Genomic DNA, 18,358 nt, shown 5'->3' with positions numbered 1-18,358 from the left:
AGCTAATCTGAGTGGTTATTCAGATGGACATGACCTACATTCTCTCAGTCTTACCCTATGAAAAGACTAGTCCATATTTTCCATAAAAATATATATATTTGCAGCATCCTGAAAAAATATAATTAAATGAAATGTTTTTTTTTAATGAAATATTTGTTTTTACATGGCTTTTGTCTGATTGCAATTTTTTGGGGTGGAATTTGTTATTCTTTTGCTATGACTATGTTGGCTTGCTGACAAAGTACAAAAATGAACAGCTAAAATAGACAAGTTATGGTGTTAGACATAACACACATGTTGAGATTATCAAGAGTTTTCCAAGTTGAGAAATGTCATTGTTTTCTGTCTGTCTTTGTTCACCAGAAGTTTCTTCAACCTTTCAGCTTTACACTTGATGCTGCCTTCTCAAATGTCCAGGGAAACCAAAATAACATACAACATAAGCTAAAACTTGCTGTGTCTTTAAAAACACAGGAGTACAAAATAAATCTCTACAATAACTTCAAGATTAATAAATCAAAGGGCCTCACTTGCATGTGCTTAAAAATAAAGAAAACAGCTAGATACATTAGTGACTACCTCTAACAAATTAAACATGATATCTGCTGTCGCTTGAAACTGGATGAAAATCCTCTAGTGACCCCAAATGGCAATGTTGTAGGGGGAACAAACCCAAAACCCAACAGCAAAGCTCTTCTGGCTTGTGGGTGGAGTGAACTCTGAGTGTGACGGTGCCCCACTAAATACAATTATATTCTTTTAAATACAAGGGAGAGGAGAGCGAGAGAATGATGTCATTGCTGAGACACCAGCCATATTGTCTTCTTTAGGGATGTACAAGACTGTGCCTGATTTCTCACCGCTCTCTAATGAACACATTTACATTTACATTTAAGTCATTTAGCAGACGCTCTTATCCAGAGCGACTTACAAGTACATACATTCATACTTTTTTTGTACTTTTTTTGTAACACAAGTTAACGCATAATATAATCAAGCAAAACAGATGCACAACATGTCTATGGTTATCTAAAGTTGGCAAGGGCAAATATGACTGATTGAAATGGTATTGTGTTGCAAACACTCAAAGACCCTTGGATCCTTTCTTGATTTCTTGATATTACTATAACTCAACTATAGTCTCTTGCACATTGTTAGATCATCTTCATGTGGTGAGATTATATTATTATATTATTTTGTGAATAATCAAGAAATCAAGAAGGGTCCAAGGGTCATTTAATTAGTTCAATTTGAGTGTTTGTAACTAGGTACCTGTAAGGTTCAGCTTTTCTTTTCTTTGTCAACCTTGTGTTCTGTTTCTTTGTGTTCTTGAACGTAGCCCTGTCTTTCATTTTTGTTCATTTATTTCACCTGTGTTAGTTACTTACCTGGTCTCATCAGCTCCATATTTAGTTCAGTTCTTTCTGCTTATATGGTTGTGAGGTATTGTTTGTTTTTGACTGCCTACCTGTGTTTGACCATTGCCTGCCTGTGACCACGATTCCTGCCTTCTGCAAAGGCTTAATAAACATCTGCCGCGCTCTGCGTGTCAATCTACACCTCTTTCTCCCTGAGTATTCATTACAGTACCCTTATAAATAAGAATTGACACATTGAGTCTATGTACTATATAGACAGTGCTACTGTAAGAGAAGGGGTTTTGTAACTCACCATGTTCACTTCTGAGATGGAGTCAATGCTAGCGATGTTGATGCTCATTCCTACGATGACTGGGGCACCTGAGGGAACACAGGAGGCCGTGCAGTCACACACAAACTCACACAGATTATTTACACTGAGCCAGAAATACACTTTTGGCATCTGTTTTAAAAAATAACGTAGGAAAACAAATTCTCTTCACATGGTGGGCTATCTCAGTGAATTATCATGATGTTACTGCATGTACCATGATATAACTCTTTTTTTGGGATGCATTATGCATTAAACTAGAACTGGACATTTCTGATGTGGGAGAGAGTATCACTGAATCAAACATTCTCTGAAAACTGTGGGAACAAGCCTCATATGAGCAGGAGTAGGCCATTGATGGTAGCGAGATAGACAAGAGGAGACACAGGAGGAAAGCATGAAGGAAACAGACCAGCATTACTTAAACCTCAAACCCATTTACCTTTCTCATACAGTATGTGCAAAGTGACCAAAAGGGCGGCAGAATAAAGTGGCACAAAAAGACTAAAATGCAGAGGAGGCAAATGAATTGTAACATCCATTTTTTGGGAGGAAAGCGTGTCTCTTTAGGGTCACTGTGTTTAAACAGCCATATAAAATCGGACTAAATCTTTCTTTAATCTTCATAAAATTTGAATCTATATGACATTCAGGTACACCATGCTAATTTCACGCTCAATATTCTCGCCCCCTCAAATCATGTAATCGTATTCTCATCCTACCGCTTTCTCCTTACAAGACACTGAAACATTAAAGTGAAAGGGATGTCAAAGTGTGTTGATATTCAGCAATGTCAAAGAGAATAATTAAAGGAAATGTTACTTCAGTTTTAGTTACATTCAGATATAACTGCCCTTCAGTATAAAGTGGCCTGGATTCTATAACGGACTGTAGATCTGTGTTGAGTCGGTTAAAATAACAAATGAAAAGGGCATTATGTGCGTGCACCTGTGGGCCTAGTCATAGTAAATAGCAGGTCAAAAAACAAGGCTTACAATTATCCACATATACTGTATACTCAACTACTGTGTATGACTCATTTACTCAATTTGGCCTTTGTCTTAGTAGTGAGGAGTTAGTCAGCCCTGTACAGAGCCTTGCCCCGGGGAGTGCGTTAACCTTCGTTAAAATCAAGGTTATTAGAAGAAACCGGTTGAGAGACCTTTGCTCCCATAAGAAATAGCAGTTGTCATTGTGTATTCGTCAAAGCTAATGTTGAATCTTTGGTTTTAAGAAGTGCTGTGCTGAACATGTGACTGCAGGGCGCGAGAAGAGTGCGCATCTTGTGTATAATCTTGTGTTCAATTAATAATTGATTTGAAAATGTGTGCATATTTAACATAAATTCACCTGTCCATATACTGTTTATGCACCATCTAAAAGGTTCATAGGTTGTGTCAAAGAGGGATGCTGAAATAGTGGCATGGTCAATGTGCCACAGGTGGCAGAAAGCCTAGCGGTTAAGAGCTTTGGGCCAAAAGGTCGCTGGTTCGAATCCCCGAGCTGACTAGGTGAAAAGTCTGTCAATGTATGCTTAAGCAAGGTACTTAACCCTAATTTCTCTGGATAAGTGTGCCTGCTAAATGACTAAATTGTACTTTAAGAGCTCTCTGTCTAGAAGATGTAGGCATGTGCTGTCACGATCGTGTGGGGGAGAGACGGACCAAAACGCAGCATTTGGAAAATAAGCCATCTTCCTTTTATTGAGAAGAAGGAAAAAATGAAACAAAAACACTTACAAACTAACCAAACAATAAACGACCGTGAAGCTAATAAACGTCGTGCACATACACAGGCTACAAACGTTCAGACATAGACAATTTCCCACCACAAACTAAAGCCTATGGCTACCTTAAATATGGCTCCCAATCAGAGACAACAGAAATCAGCTGTCTCTAATTGGGAACCCATTCAGGCAACCATAGACTTTCCTAGACAACTACACCCAACATAGACACAGCTAGACACATTCACTCAACACAAACCCATATACTACACCCAACACCCCCTTTACCATATAACCACCCAAAACCGACAAAACACAAAACATTCCCCCATGTCACACCCTGACCTAACTAAAATAATAAAGAAAACAAAGAATACTAAGGCCAGGGCATGACATAAACCCCCCCCCTAAGGTGCGAACTCCGGGCGCACCAGCACACAGTCTAGGGGAGGGTCTGGGTGGGCTTCCTTCCACGGTGGCGGCTCCGGCACTGGTCGTGGTCCCCACCCCACCACAGTCACTAACCGCCTCCGTAGCTTCCTCCAAATGGCCCCCCTCCACATTAACCCCACTGAATTAAGGGGCAGCTCCGGACTGAGGGACGGCAGCTCCGGACTGAGGGACGGCAGCTCCGGACTGAGGGACGGCAGCTCCGGACTGAGGGACGGCAGCTCCGGACTGAGGGACGGCAGCTCCGGACTGAGGGACGGCCCATGGCTGTCTGACGGATCTGGCTGCTCATGGCTGGCTGACGGATCTGGCTGCTCATGGCTGGCTGACGGATCTGGCTGCTCATGGCTGGCTGACGGATCTGGCTGCTCATGGCTGGCTGACGGATCTGGCTGCTCATGGCTGGCTGACGGATCTGGCTGCTCATGGCTGGCTGACGGATCTGGCTGCTCATGGCTGGCTGACGGCTCTGGCTGCTCATGGCTGGCTGGCGGCTCTGGCTGCTCATGGCTGGCTGGCGGCTCTGGCTGCTCATGGCTGGCTGGCGGCTCTGGCAGATCCTGTCTGGTTGGCGGCTCTGGCAGATCCTGTCTGGTTGGCGGCTCTGGCAGATCCTGTCTGGTTGGCGGCTCTGGCAGATCTTGTCTGACGAATGGCTCTAGCGGCTCCTGACTGACGAACGGCTCTGACGGCTCGGGACAGACGGGCGGCTCTAATGGCTCGGGGCAGACGGATGGCTCAGATGGCGCTGGGTAGACGGATGGCTCAGATGGCGCTGGGTAGACGGATGGCTCAGATGGCGCTGGGTAGACGGATGGCTCAGATGGCGCTGGGTAGACGGATGGCTCAGATGGCGCTGGGTAGACGGATGGCTCAGATGGCGCTGGGTAGACGGATGGCTCAGATGGCGCTTGGCAGACGGGCAGTTCAGGCATCGCTGTGCAGACGGCAGACTCTGGCCAGCTGAGGCGCACTGTAGGCCTGGTGCGTGGTGCCGGAACTGGTGGTACCGGGCTGGGGACACGCATCTCAGGGCTAGTGCGGGGAGAAGGAACAGGGCATACTGGACCCTGGGAGCGCACATTAGGCCTAGTGCGTGATGCCGGAACTGGTGGTACCGGGCAGGGGACACGCATCTCAGGGCTAGTGCGGGGATAAGGGACAGGGCATACTGGACCCTGGGAGCGCACATTAGGCCTAGTGCGTGGTGCCGGAACTGGTGGTACCGGACTGGGGACACGCATCTCAGGGCTAGTGCGGGGAGCAGCAACAGGACGCACAGGACTCTGGGGACACAGGAGGCTTGGTGCGTGGTTTAGGCACTGGTGGTAAAGGGCTGGAGACACGCACCATAGGGCTAGTGCGTGGAGGAGGCACTGGTGGTACTGGGCTGGGGACTGTCACAGGAGAGTTAGTACGTGGAGCTGATACAGGAGGTGCAGGACTAGGGAGGCGTGCAGGAGGCCTGGTTCGTGGGACTGTCATTCCCAGACGGTTAGCACGCACATCAGGACGAGCATGGAGAGCTGATTCAGGTAACATCACCTCCCGCACATGCTCTGTCGGGTGGATCTTGTGCCTCACGCACCAACACAGCAGCTCCCTCATTTCACTCTCTTCCAACCTCCCCAATAAATCCTTAACAGTCTCTGTATCATTCCCATTGCTCACCTCCAATATCAGCCCAACTGGCTCAGGTTCCCTCTTAGAGTCCTCACGGGTAGCACGGGAAGTTGACGCAGATCTCCCATCTGGACTCACCACACTCCCCATGAGCCCCTCCCCAAGAAATTTTTGGGTATTACTCACGGGTCTCCAGCCTTGCTTCCGTGCTGCCTCCTCATATCGCCTCCTCTCGGCTTTCGCTGCCTCCAGCTCTTCACGAGGTAGGCGATATTCTCCCGGTTGTGCCCAAGGTCCCTTACCATCCAGTATCTCCTCCCATGTCCAAAAATCCTGTGTAGGTGGGTCCTGTTGCCGCTTTACATGCCGCTTGATCCGATGTTGGTGGGTAATTCTGTCACGATCGTGTGGGGGAGAGACGGACCAAAACGCAGCATTTGGAAAATAAGCCATCTTCCTTTTATTGAGAAGAAGGAAAAAAAACGACACAAAAACACTTACAAACTAACCAAACAATAAACGACCGTGAAGCTAATAAACGTCGTACACATACACAGGCTACAAACATTCAGACATAGACAATTTCCCACCACAAACTAAAGCCTATGGCTACCTTAAATATGGCTCCCAATCAGAGACAACAGAAATCAGCTGTCTCTAATTGGGAACCCATTCAGGCAACCATAGACTTTCCTAGACAACTACACCCAACATAGACACAGCTAGACACATTCACTCAACACAAACCCATACACTACACCCAACACCCCCTTTACCATATAACCACCCAAAACCGACAAAACACAAAACATTCCCCCATGTCACACCCTGACCTAACTAAAATAATAAAGAAAACAAAGAATACTAAGGCCAGGGCGTGACATGTGCAGGCAATTGTTTTGGAAAACTGCAGAAACATACTGACAGTACTGACACTAAAAATATATTCTGAATGTCACTTAACTTGTGAATATCTCTGGATAGGAGCATCTGCTTAACCAATGAACATACATGAGGATACAGTTTCTCTGCATACAGTAAGTTGGCGTTAGAAACAGAATGTAGCTAAATCTGTAACCATGGAAATGGATAGGCCTACACATTTAAAAAATGTAAATAAAAAAGGCATTTTAAACGTTCTAGAAGTTGGGCTATTTCATACTGTAGGTTTTTCACGTTCATGACATCTGCCGATAATTCATGCAGCGCCAACTTTATGGGTCAAAGCAAGGACACCCCCCTCCCCTCACCCCAAATGTTCACTCCTTGATCTGTAAAAAAAATCCAAAATCTCTGCACAAGGGAAATGTGTCACCCTCAAAATGAATTCATTAGCCATTTCCTAATTAGCAGACCACTGCATCATGATGATCAGGTGAAGGAGAAATGAAGTGTAAGCACAAAAACAATGACCAGATGCACACGGAAAAAGCTGAGAGTAACATCCAACCTTTTGTTGCGGAACTTCTCCAAAGCTTCCCCTTTTTTCTAGTAGTGGCCTGGCAAGAGCCATCTCAACCACTGGGTTCAATGCAAGTTATTACAACAGTATGATTTAGGTAAACTACTATATCCTTGAGCTAAAAGTGATGTAAGTAAAAGAGGCCTACAGCTAGTGTGTGTAGCTATGTACGTGTCATGTACCGTGCACTTACAAATAGGCAGACAAGCTGTTACAGTAAGGACCTAAACAATCAATTGAAGCATTTTTTTTTACTTCAACATCTGTTTCAATGGTCTTCGTTATCGTTAGAGCTTCCAAAGTAGCCAATATGGTCCAGTAAATTAATTCTTTGATAAAATAATTTATTCCCACAGACCAGTGCTTGGGAGAGTTGCTTGAACAGTTACCTGGGCATTGTCTACTTCATCAAGTGTGTTTTGCTCACAGAGTCACAGATTTGCTTATGAGAAACAAGCTCCCTGCGGGCTTTTGAAATGGCTGGCTTGCCACCAACAGCAATGTTTTTTTAGTTGCATTAATATTTCATAGGGGGTTTACACACAACAGGACAAGTGCTGCAATGTTGGGCATTTAACAAAATAATCTCTCAAACTACGCCAGGCAAAGGAGACCCATCCAGCAAAAGGTGTTCCATCTTCCCTCCAGAGAAACAACACACAGACAAAGAAACAGAGAGAGGACTGTGGGAAAGATGTACCTAAAAATATGGCTACTGTAACTGCATGTCAGAATGCCATTCAATTCATTGCCTTTCAATTTGTGCTCATTTTTCAAGGGAGTGAAATTAATCTTGAAAACAGTGATTTTCAGAGTCTGTGTAAAATCCCTTATTGTTGTTTATGTGTACTCTCTTTCCTTCCTTCAAATAATCTGCAGATGACTCCCGGTCCAGCCTACTATGGAACAATCTGACAATTACCATGTTTCTCAAAATACTGGCACTGAAATATTAACCAGCACAGCACTTGACTTAGAGTGCACATCTCTCCTCTTTTTTTGTAATCCTATTTTCTTTCCCCCTCTCCTCCAACTCCAGCTGCCATGACAAGGCAGTCCACATCTCTCTTCAATGCCCTGCAGCTTTGTCATATTCCCTGACCCATCTCTTTCTGAGAAAAAAAATCTGAAAATGTGGGGCCATTTTCCATTGCGCTTTGTGAAGGCAACCAGTAACAATTTTCCCCAGAGATGTCAAAGTACATTCGTTCGCTGGTTGTAAACAGAAAGCACCAGGATCTCTCTCTCTTGCTGCATATGTTGTACCCTGCTTCAATGAAACAGAGGGATCCACTTTGCCACCGTGGCTTTCTCAAAATAAAAGCACTTACCTGCAGATGCACTTTTGCGAGCTGTAAGGAAATATCGCTTCAGCAACAGCAGCCCGAGAGGCTCAGATATGTCTGCTTTTATCAATTCACGTGTTCTCATTGGAACACATTTCAGAAAATGTGGTATCTTAAAATAGAACAAGCAGGATATTAAATCAGATAATTATGTGTTTGTGTGTGGGTGTGCGCATCCATTTGTGAGTGCTTGTGTGTCTGTGTGTGCTAATGTGTGTGTGTGAGTGAAATGGGGATATAGCAATGTCCAGAGCCAAACCCAAACTACTATTAGCAATTATCCCATCAGAGTGTGTCAGCACTTTCCACTGCTTTCCCAATAAGCCGCATCTAAGCCACTGACTGCTGTGACCTGATGCTGTTCGCCGACATCAAACTCTGACCTGATCTCCCAGAGTAGGGACTACTTCCAGCTGAGTCTCATAACTTGCCGGGTATTGACGTGGCACATTAAAGGAATGTGGAGTATAGAAAAGAGCCTTTAAAAAAGTCAGGCTTGAATCCAACTCCGCGTCCAGCATCCAGGCACTTCATCTCCTGATCTTTGATTGTCTGCCAGTCTCCTCTCTCCCCTCTGATCTCAGCACATTCCCCCTGCCAAGGAGGGCGCAGCCCTCTGAGGAACCAACCAAATTCTACCACTTGGCCATAGTCTTAATTTAAATTTTGAACAGAAGAAGAATGGATATTCTTAATCCGTGGTTTACAGTTGTTTATCCCAGAGTCTTTGATAGTGGCTGTGAGTATCTGATGCAGCTATTGGCATAGGTGGGTGGGGTCCCTATGGGAAGAAGCATAGTAAGTGCACAGCCTGTAACTCAGTTTAAATTCGTCAGCACTGAGGTTAGTATCGATGTGAAGGCAGACACAGACAACAACATTAAAATATTTACCAATCCTGTCAGCAACATTTAAAAAAAGCATGAGTACTTTCAAAAATATTTCTATAACACATCTGCAGTTCACTAACATACAATGAAAAAACAGGAAGAAAATATTAGCACTCAATTCCTGTGTCTGCCCCTGAACAGGAATCATCTATAGACAGCACCAGTGAATGAGAAAAACCTGTTTGTTTGTCAATGGAGCTGCTGCATTGTAGACCACTCCAAGCCATAGCACACAGATTCCTCACACCTCTCTGCCTTTCTCTGTTTGACATTTTGCCTCTACTCTCTCTACTTAGGTTGTGCTCTTGGGCTTCTCTGAGCAGATCCACTGCTTCCTCAAAACCTCAGTTATTTTCCTACATTTTTGCACTCAGCAGCCTGATGGCCCCATCATTTGTGTCCATATTTAAATGCCAAAGGTGAAGCAGGTGGCACCATTGAGTGCCTGGGCTTTATTAACCCTTTACTCTCGTGGGAATTGACCTATATGGATAGGGCTAAATTGAAATGTTTCTTATGGAAGAAATGTGCAAAAAATATGCAAAACCACGGTAGCAATTGAAAGGAAAGAGTTTGGAGATAATGGGAAAAGTTTTAGACTAAAGGTGAGGACGCAACAGTTCACCTGACACAAGACTGAATCCAAACATTACACTGTTGATTTGATTTTCATTTTACATGTGGGATACATTTTGCCACATTTTTTGATAACAAAATCTCAAAAGACTCTGGATACATTCGGTAACTTGATGAGACTATTCCTAGAAAATATGGGGTAAAAATAAATAAAATGGATTGTGGCCACACAGTTCCTAAGTAATTTCAATGCACTTTTATGACTAAAAGAAGAGTCTTCAACTATAAAGTGCTTTTTTGAGCTTTCCTAGCTGTGCTGTTGAGAAACTAGAGCAAGCACACTTGTAGTTGTTTAATTTGGAACACATCCCCGCCATCACACAATTACTGTTGTTGTTTACGCAATCCAAAAACGCTCCATTATAAATCGCAATCTGGGTCAGGTGGGTATGATTTGAAAGCTTGTTCTATTCCCAACATGACGAGCTAAGTCACTTTAATAACTCTACCAACATGTACATATTACCTCAACTAACCGGTGCCCCCCCCCCCCCCCCCCCCCCACATTGACTCTGTACCGGTACCCCCCTGTATACAGTCTCGCTATTTTTATTTTACTGCTGCTCTTTAATCACTTGTTACTTTTATTCCTTATTCTTTTCCATATATAAAAAAAAAAAAACTGCATTGTTGGTTAGAGGCTCGTAAGTAAGCATTTCACTGTAAGGTCTACACCTGTTGTATTCGGCGCATGTGACTAACAACATTTGATTTGATTTGAAGTTATAAAATATGATCTTACAGTGTTAGTCTTTCACAAGGAAATACAGAGCAACAGATCATAGTTTTGGTGCCCATAGATATGAATGCATTCAGGTCCGTGTACAACGGCAAATTTGCTTCGCAATAAACAAACATAGTCTCATTCTGTTCAGAACAACCTAGACTATGACGCCATGTCATCTTGTAACTAAACTGTACATCAAAAATAGTGATCAATAATAGTTGACACTGTATATGACATGAGTTTCATGATTTGGAAATGTGAAGTGCACATTTGGACTCACGGGAGGGATGGGGGCAACTTTTTGTCATGCGCGGTGCTCAAGTTCAGAACAGCTGTCAGTCAATATCCATACAGAGCTGTGAAGCGCAGAGCCAGAGCTCTGACGTCATGTATAGGATGATACTGTACAGCCACAACGTTCCAATTTAGGATATTATCAGTGCCCAAATGTAAAATGTTCAACCTACATATGGGTAGGAGTGTAAAGGGTTAAACAGAGGGCTCCATCCCTGGAATACCTCAGGTGGATGGGGCCGTTTAGACTGGCTCCCTCTTCAGAGCCAACAATCCCTTCTCAGTATGTTTTTATCCCTGATGCGCAGTGTTTTCTGTCATACAGGTAAAGAAGATAATAATGATCTCAAATTGCATAACAGTAGGAGGTTGGGGACGGAGACGGAATCACTTGCAGTAGGTACAGTATATCTGCATGCTAGAAAAAGTGCTGGTTTCGCAGTAGCTCAGGTAAGATTTATGATCCTAATTATCTAAGTAGGCTGGGGCCAGTGGTGAAGCTGGAATGCATGTTGGTGAGAAGAAATTAGAAGGCCAGTACCTGAACGTGTCAGTACAAAGCCCACACCTCCCACTACGCCCTGAATACGCTCACAACGTTCATTTGCTTTGACTACATTTGTAGGTCGATATGTGCATTTGCGGGGCACAACAAAAAAGAAACCAAGACAAGCATCAAGCAGTACTGCTCCCTAAATTCCCTTTCTCCTCTGTGTCTCACTCACTCAATTGCATTCTGACCGCTCCCTCTACAATGAGTGCGCACACAAGCTCCCATTAGGCCTACAGAAATAAATGCTTATAGAAACATATCTGACTGATGGGATACACAAGCTCCCATTAGGCCTACAGAAATAAATGCTTATAGAAACATATCTGACTGATGGGATACACAAGCTCCCATTAGGCCTACAGAAATAAATGCTTATAGAAACATATCTGACTGATGGGATACACAAGCTCCCATTAGGCCCAAAGAAATAAATGCTTATAGAAACATATCTGACTGATGGGATACACAAGCTCCCATTAGGCCTACAGAAATAAATGCTTATAGAAACATATCTGACTGATGGGATACACAAGCTCCCATTAGGCCTACAGAAATAAATGCTTATAGAAACATATCTGACTGATGGGATACACAAGCTCCCATTAGGCCTACAGAAATAAATGCTTATAGAAACATATCTGACTGATGGGATACACAAGCTCCCATTAGGCCTACAGAAATAAATGCTTATAGAAACATATCTGACTGATGGGATACACAAGCTCCCATTAGGCCTACAGAAATAAATGCTTATAGAAACATATCTGACTGATGGGATACACAAGCTCCCATTAGGCCTACAGAAATAAATGCCTATAAAAACACATCTGACTGATGGGATACACAAGCTCCCATTAGGCCTACAGAAATAAATGCTTATAGAAACATATCTGACTGATGGGATACACAAGCTCCCATTAGGCCTACAGAAATAAATGCTTATAGAAACATATCTGACTGATGGGATACACAAGCTCCCATTAGGCCTACAGAAATAAATGCTTATAGAAACATATCTGACTGATGGGATACACAAGCTCCCATTAGGCCTACAGAAATAAATGCTTATAGAAACATATCTGACTGATGGGATACACAAGCTCCCATTAGGCCTACAGAAATAAATGCTTATAGAAACATATCTGACTGATGGGATACACAAGCTCCCATTAGGCCCAAAGAAATAAATGCTTATAGAAACATATCTGACTGATGGGATACACAAGCTCCCATTAGGCCTACAGAAATAAATGCTTATAGAAACATATCTGACTGATGGGATACACAAGCTCCCATTAGGCCTACAGAAATAAATGCTTATAGAAACATATCTGACTGATGGGATACACAAGCTCCCATTAGGCCTACAGAAATAAATGCCTATAAAAACACATCTGACTGATGGGATACACAAGCTCCCATTAGGCCTACAGAAATAAATGCTTATAGAAACATATCTGACTGATGGGATACACAAGCTCCCATTAGGCCCAAAGAAATACATGCCTATAAAAACATATCTGACTGATGGGACACACAACTACATTCCTTGCCAAATGACGACAGTTCATGACAAATGCAAAATGGACTGGTTGATTGAAGTAGGGAATTATTGGATCCCGTCTATTTTCCGCTTAGGCTACTTTGCAAACTGCTAGTGCCATTTAGAATTGGTTAGCCTAGGGCTAGGCTATAACCCTCCTAAACATAGACACTAGCAGTTTGAAAAGTTCACTGAATATATGAAAAAACATTTGTTTGATAAAGACAAAGAGCTTATTTTCATTAGAATCATGAAGCGTAGGCCTGTCACCAAATAGATGTTGTGGCCATAATTCATCATCATGCAGTGTCCAACGTGGAATTGTCCATTTAGACAACTCCAAAGAATAGGCAGAATAAATTAAATGAAACGTCTGTATATGGAAAATAACCCTGAAAAAATTGTCTTTCAACTCGCCAAATTGAGCCACGTTTCAAATGATCACTCTGAGAATAACTGTTCCAGATTCGCGAGATGCGCATCACTCGCCACTAGCAACGTTGAAATATTTTGTTATATTTTATTCTGTTATATTACATCATGTTTTTTAATATAAAATAGGAGTGTCTTGACTGCGATAGGGGCTCAGGAAATAAGAGCGTCTTGTCTGGTGAATGAACAAAACAAGGCTCTGCCATTGCACAGACATAGGCTTTAAGCAAGATCCACTGCCTGTTTGAAGACTGTGTTCCATAATATCAGCAGTTCATATTACAGTTTCAATGAATCAATCTTAAAATGCAAAAAAAAACTCTGGAGTGAATATACTGTATATGGGGCAATTTAGCAATTAGGATTTGTTATCTGTAATGGTTATGATAAATTAGGCATTGTGGCGCACTGTTGGCATATAGATAAATGTGCAATTTTTTTCCGGCCTTCTGTGCAACAATGATTGTGGCAAAACCATAAATATAAATTCTGTGTGAAGAAACAGTGTAGAATTGAAGGAAATGGTTAAAAATATATCAATAATTACTGTTGGCATCCCCACAAAGTCAGGAGTCCATGGGTACATACACATACAGTACATATACAGTACACACCATGAAGTGGCTTCTACTGGCTTCTACCTTTCTACCATCTGTTTTGCTGTTGATCACCAGAAAAGGACTGTGTTGTATTATGCCTTACAAGGAATACAACTATACATAGGGGATTACTTTGAAAGGTGTCATCTCACTGCTATTTGTCAGGTGGTGTCTGCAGTAGTAGTCTTTCTAGATGATCAGGATGTTGATGTTGTTGCACTTTGGCTTTGTGCCCATTTCATGTTACTCTGGTGTAATTGCATTACTTGTGAAGTTTGTGTCGATCATGTTATTCCATGAATGCAGTCAATTGAACACTGAAAACACATTTGCTGGATAACGCCATTGCACAAAAAATACCACTCTGCCTCTGATATATAAAACGAATAATTGACTCATTGCTTAGCAACAGAGGGTTCCATGGCAACTGCGAAGCATTCTCACTATAACATTACAAGGGAGGCACGGTGCTTTACATACATTGTGTTGAATTTGCACTCACTTTTGTGTTCAATGGCCACTGCTGTCATAAAAGCTACTTCTTGAGACAATAAACCAATAAACCTCCATGCTGTGTTGCCATGCAATGCTTTTTATGCATCAAATGTATGACTTTAAAGTTGTGTGCCAACATGCATACCAGTGGTGGCTGCTGAGGGGAGGAATGGCTCATAATAATGGCTGGAATGGAGTCAATGGAAAGATATCAACCACATGGAAACCACGTGTTTGATGAGTTTGATGCCATTCTATTGACTCCATTCCAGCCATTATTATTAGCCATTCCTCCCCTCAGCAGCCTCCACTGATGCATACTTTTCCCGAGACATAGGCCAAGGGATTGAATATCCATCATACCTGATATTTGTCATCATCAATAGATTGTTGACATTTCCAACATGTGTAGCTGGAAGCTATGAGTCATAATTAAGGTTTGGCTCGTTACGCTTTAATAGTCATCAGAAACAGCCACACTATCAAGACCACTGTGGAGACGAACAACGGAATCCTATATAATTAGTCCACATCGTCTTTTTTCATTGTGCTTATTACCATGATATATTGGTTAATATTATTAGTAGTAGCAGTAGTGACAGTCAATGCAGTAGTGAAAGCAGAGGTGTATTAGTATTGACAACTGTGCTACTTAAGTGGAGTTCTCAATGTATTCCTATTTACACGCTGGAAAGCATGTCTTCAAATGACTCTCCCTCATACATTCATTGCTTTCCTCAACCACTTATGGTAATAGAACCTCCATCACCAACACACCTGTCGTTGAGAAGCCCCTGATCTGCAAGCTACAGGTGTAGGATCTTAATTAGATTACCCTGTTGTTTCAGGAAATGTCCTGCACAGCAGGAAATGCAAACTTGTAGTGCTTTCAAGGTTTCTAAAGCTTGTAATTTCTACTTACAAATTTCAGACTTGATTTGCCTAAAAACCAAAAATGTATCAACCTCTACTAAAATGTCCATTAATAATAATCCACACAATAATTCACATTTCCTGTTGCTGCAGTATTATTTTCCTGCTGTGTGAAACAGGCCAAATTAAGATCCTGCATCTGTACTTTAATCTGGGTCTGGGAAAGCAGACCAATGACTGCATTAGTAAACCAAAATACTACATTGTCTCATCAGAGCCACAGAGATCAGACATACAATTAACGTAACTAATGCTAATGAAATAGCCTTCTGAGTTGACATGATCGTGGATGGATGAAGGGAGATCATTCCACTAGTTATATAGTGACGTCAGACATAGAGGGCACAGTGAAGACAGAGTACATGAGACAGAGAGAGGGAGAGAGAGAAAGAGGGACAGAGCATGCAGAAAGACACCGGCCCCATCCAACAAAACTATCCAATGACTCCAGAAAGCTGAGTTTCAGTAATGAGATGGGCTTTTAAACATGCTTCCTGGCATTTGGGCTGGTGGCATCAATCTCTGGGTGCCGTAAATGACATTTCTTTCCTTGTTTATCTATCTAAACAATTGGATAGCCGCATCCCGCCCTTGGCCGGTCCCTCCCGGCCCGCTCAAGTACACATCTCCCATCAATCACTGGGGGTGCAAAAAGGGCGTCACTGGGGGCATGAGGAGGGGAGTCGAAAAGGGGAAAAATGCCCTGCGCGCAAGATGCCTTGACAGTGTGCGACTTTTGGTTTCTGTACTTCGCAGTACGCTGGGATGCATTTGGATGTAATTTCCATCAGCGCTTTTTTTCTCTCTCCAGTTCAAAGTTGTTGAATTTGAAGATGAAGCAACTCTGATCGCCTGCATGCCTTCCCTCACACCCTGCCCCCCATCCCTGCCCCCCACACCCTGGCCACATCCCTGCTCCCCACCCATGCCCCCCAATCAATGCCCCCCACACCCCTTTTCACCTTCTACTCCCTCTGCAATAAATAATTTTCTGTTCTCTCGTCATCAGGATAGATATCAATCCTGCACACACAAACGTCCATCCTGCTGTTCTGATAACTCACTCCTGTTTACAGTCGGCCCATCATTTAACATGTGGAGACACACCAAGAACAGATTGCCTCCAACATGCTAGAGGTGTTGGGTGAAATTTAGATCGGAGCATCATGGGAAAATCTGTAAAAAACATTTAAGGGCTGTTGCCGATATATGAAGTTCGTACGGATGGGCTCGTATGCATTAAATACGAGTCATGTTTATAATGAACACACTGCAAAGCACGGGAATAACTCTCTCTACACACTATATGTAAAGAATAAATGTTCTGTGGGAGCCATTCTGCTTTCATAAACAGACTTGAGGGGGCGTGTTTTATTGGATACTGTTACAGATAATATAGCAAAGAAGATGAACAGCAGCTATTATGATAGCTAGGCCTCGCCTTCTCAGATGGAAGACACGATTGAATCTCATAAACAACTTTTGCATTCGGTCAGTGAGATGTACATAAATACTGTACTGTACTGAGCATCAATGTCACTGCAATGACTGTGCTGTTTCATGACTACATTTACTGCTCTGCCATTACAAATGAGATCAGGCTGCAGCTGGGACTCATTTGGGCTAAATGGGGAATGAGATCAGTAAAAAGAGGGTTGCGTGTGGAGGAGGGGGACTGACTGGTGGCCGTGCTCTGATGCCATGGCCGAGGGGTGAACTGGCACTGAGAGTGTTGGAGTGTGTGCCTGGGTCACCCATAGTGGGAGCCCAGGTGCTTATGGTTATGGCTGAATGATGCGTATCAGACTCCTACTCCACATGGCTGGAGGCCCTCACTGCGCTCCACACTGTACAGGATCATGGAACTGGTCCTTGGACTGGAACCAATAACACTAATGGCCAGGAGCTTTACAGTAGACTGAGACCAACCCACAATTCAGGAACTTTACAGTATACTGAGACCAACCTCCAATTCAGGAGCTTTACAGTAGACTGAGACCAACCCCCAATTCAGGAGCTTTACAGTAGACTGAGACCAACCCACAATTCAGGAGCTTTACAGTAGACTGAGACCAACCCACAATTCAGGAGCTTTACAGTAGACTGAGACCAACCCACAATTCAGGAGCTTTACAGCAGACTGAGACCAATCCCCAATTCAGGAGCTTTACAGTAGACTGAGACCAACCCCCAATTCAGGAGCTTTACAGTAGACTGAGACCAACCCACAATTCAGGAGCTTTACAGTAGACTGAGACCAACCCACAATTCAGGAGCTTTACAGTAGACTGAGACCAACCCACAATTCAGGAGCTTTACAGTAGACTGAGACCAACCCACAATTCAGGAGCTTTACATTAGACTGAGACCAACCCCCAATTCAGGAGCTTTACAGTAGACTGAGACCAACCACCAATTTAGGAGCTTTACAGTAGACTGAGACCAACCCACAATTCAGGAGCTTTACAGTGGACTGAGACCAACCCACAATTCAGGAGCTTTACAGTAGACTGAGACCAACCCACAACTCAGGAACTTTACAGTAGACTGAGACCAACCCCCAATTCAGGAGCTTTACATTAGACTGAGACCAACCCACAATTCAGGAGCTTTACAGTAGACTGAGACCAACCCACAATTCAGGAGCTTTACAGTAGACTGAGACCAACCCACAATTCAGGAGCTTTACAGTAGACTGAGACCAACCCACAATTCAGGAGCTTTACAGTAGACTGAGACCAACCCCCAATTCAGGAGCTTTACAGTAGACTGAGACCAACCCCCAATTCAGGAGCTTTACAGTAGACTGAGACCAACCCACAATTCAGGAACTTTACAGTGGACTGAGACCAACCCACAATTCAGGAGCTTTACAGTAGACTGAGACCAACCCACAAATCAGGAGCTTTACAGTAGACTAAGACCAACCCCCAATTCAGGAGCTTTACAGTAGACTGAGA

At 43.2% G+C, this 18,358-nt stretch overlaps 1 protein-coding gene across 2 annotated transcripts in view; it reads right to left on the bottom strand.

Annotated features, from left to right (window-relative positions):
* LOC129863984 (gamma-aminobutyric acid receptor subunit beta-4-like) overlaps positions 1 to 18,358 on the bottom strand; it is a 59,024-nt gene that overhangs the window by 27,348 nt on the left and 13,318 nt on the right. For both annotated transcript variants that reach the window (XM_055936482.1, XM_055936481.1), the window contains exon 3: positions 1,672 to 1,739. In XM_055936482.1, coding sequence (XP_055792457.1) covers positions 1,672 to 1,739 — 68 coding nt within the window. The remainder of the gene's footprint in view (positions 1 to 1,671; positions 1,740 to 18,358) is intronic.

The sequence above is a fragment of the Salvelinus fontinalis genome, chromosome 10, assembly GCF_029448725.1.
Source record: "Salvelinus fontinalis isolate EN_2023a chromosome 10, ASM2944872v1, whole genome shotgun sequence".
NCBI lineage: Eukaryota > Metazoa > Chordata > Actinopteri > Salmoniformes > Salmonidae > Salvelinus > Salvelinus fontinalis.
Note: the sequence above shows the minus strand (reverse complement) of the source record. Positions and strands in the feature narration are given on the sequence as shown.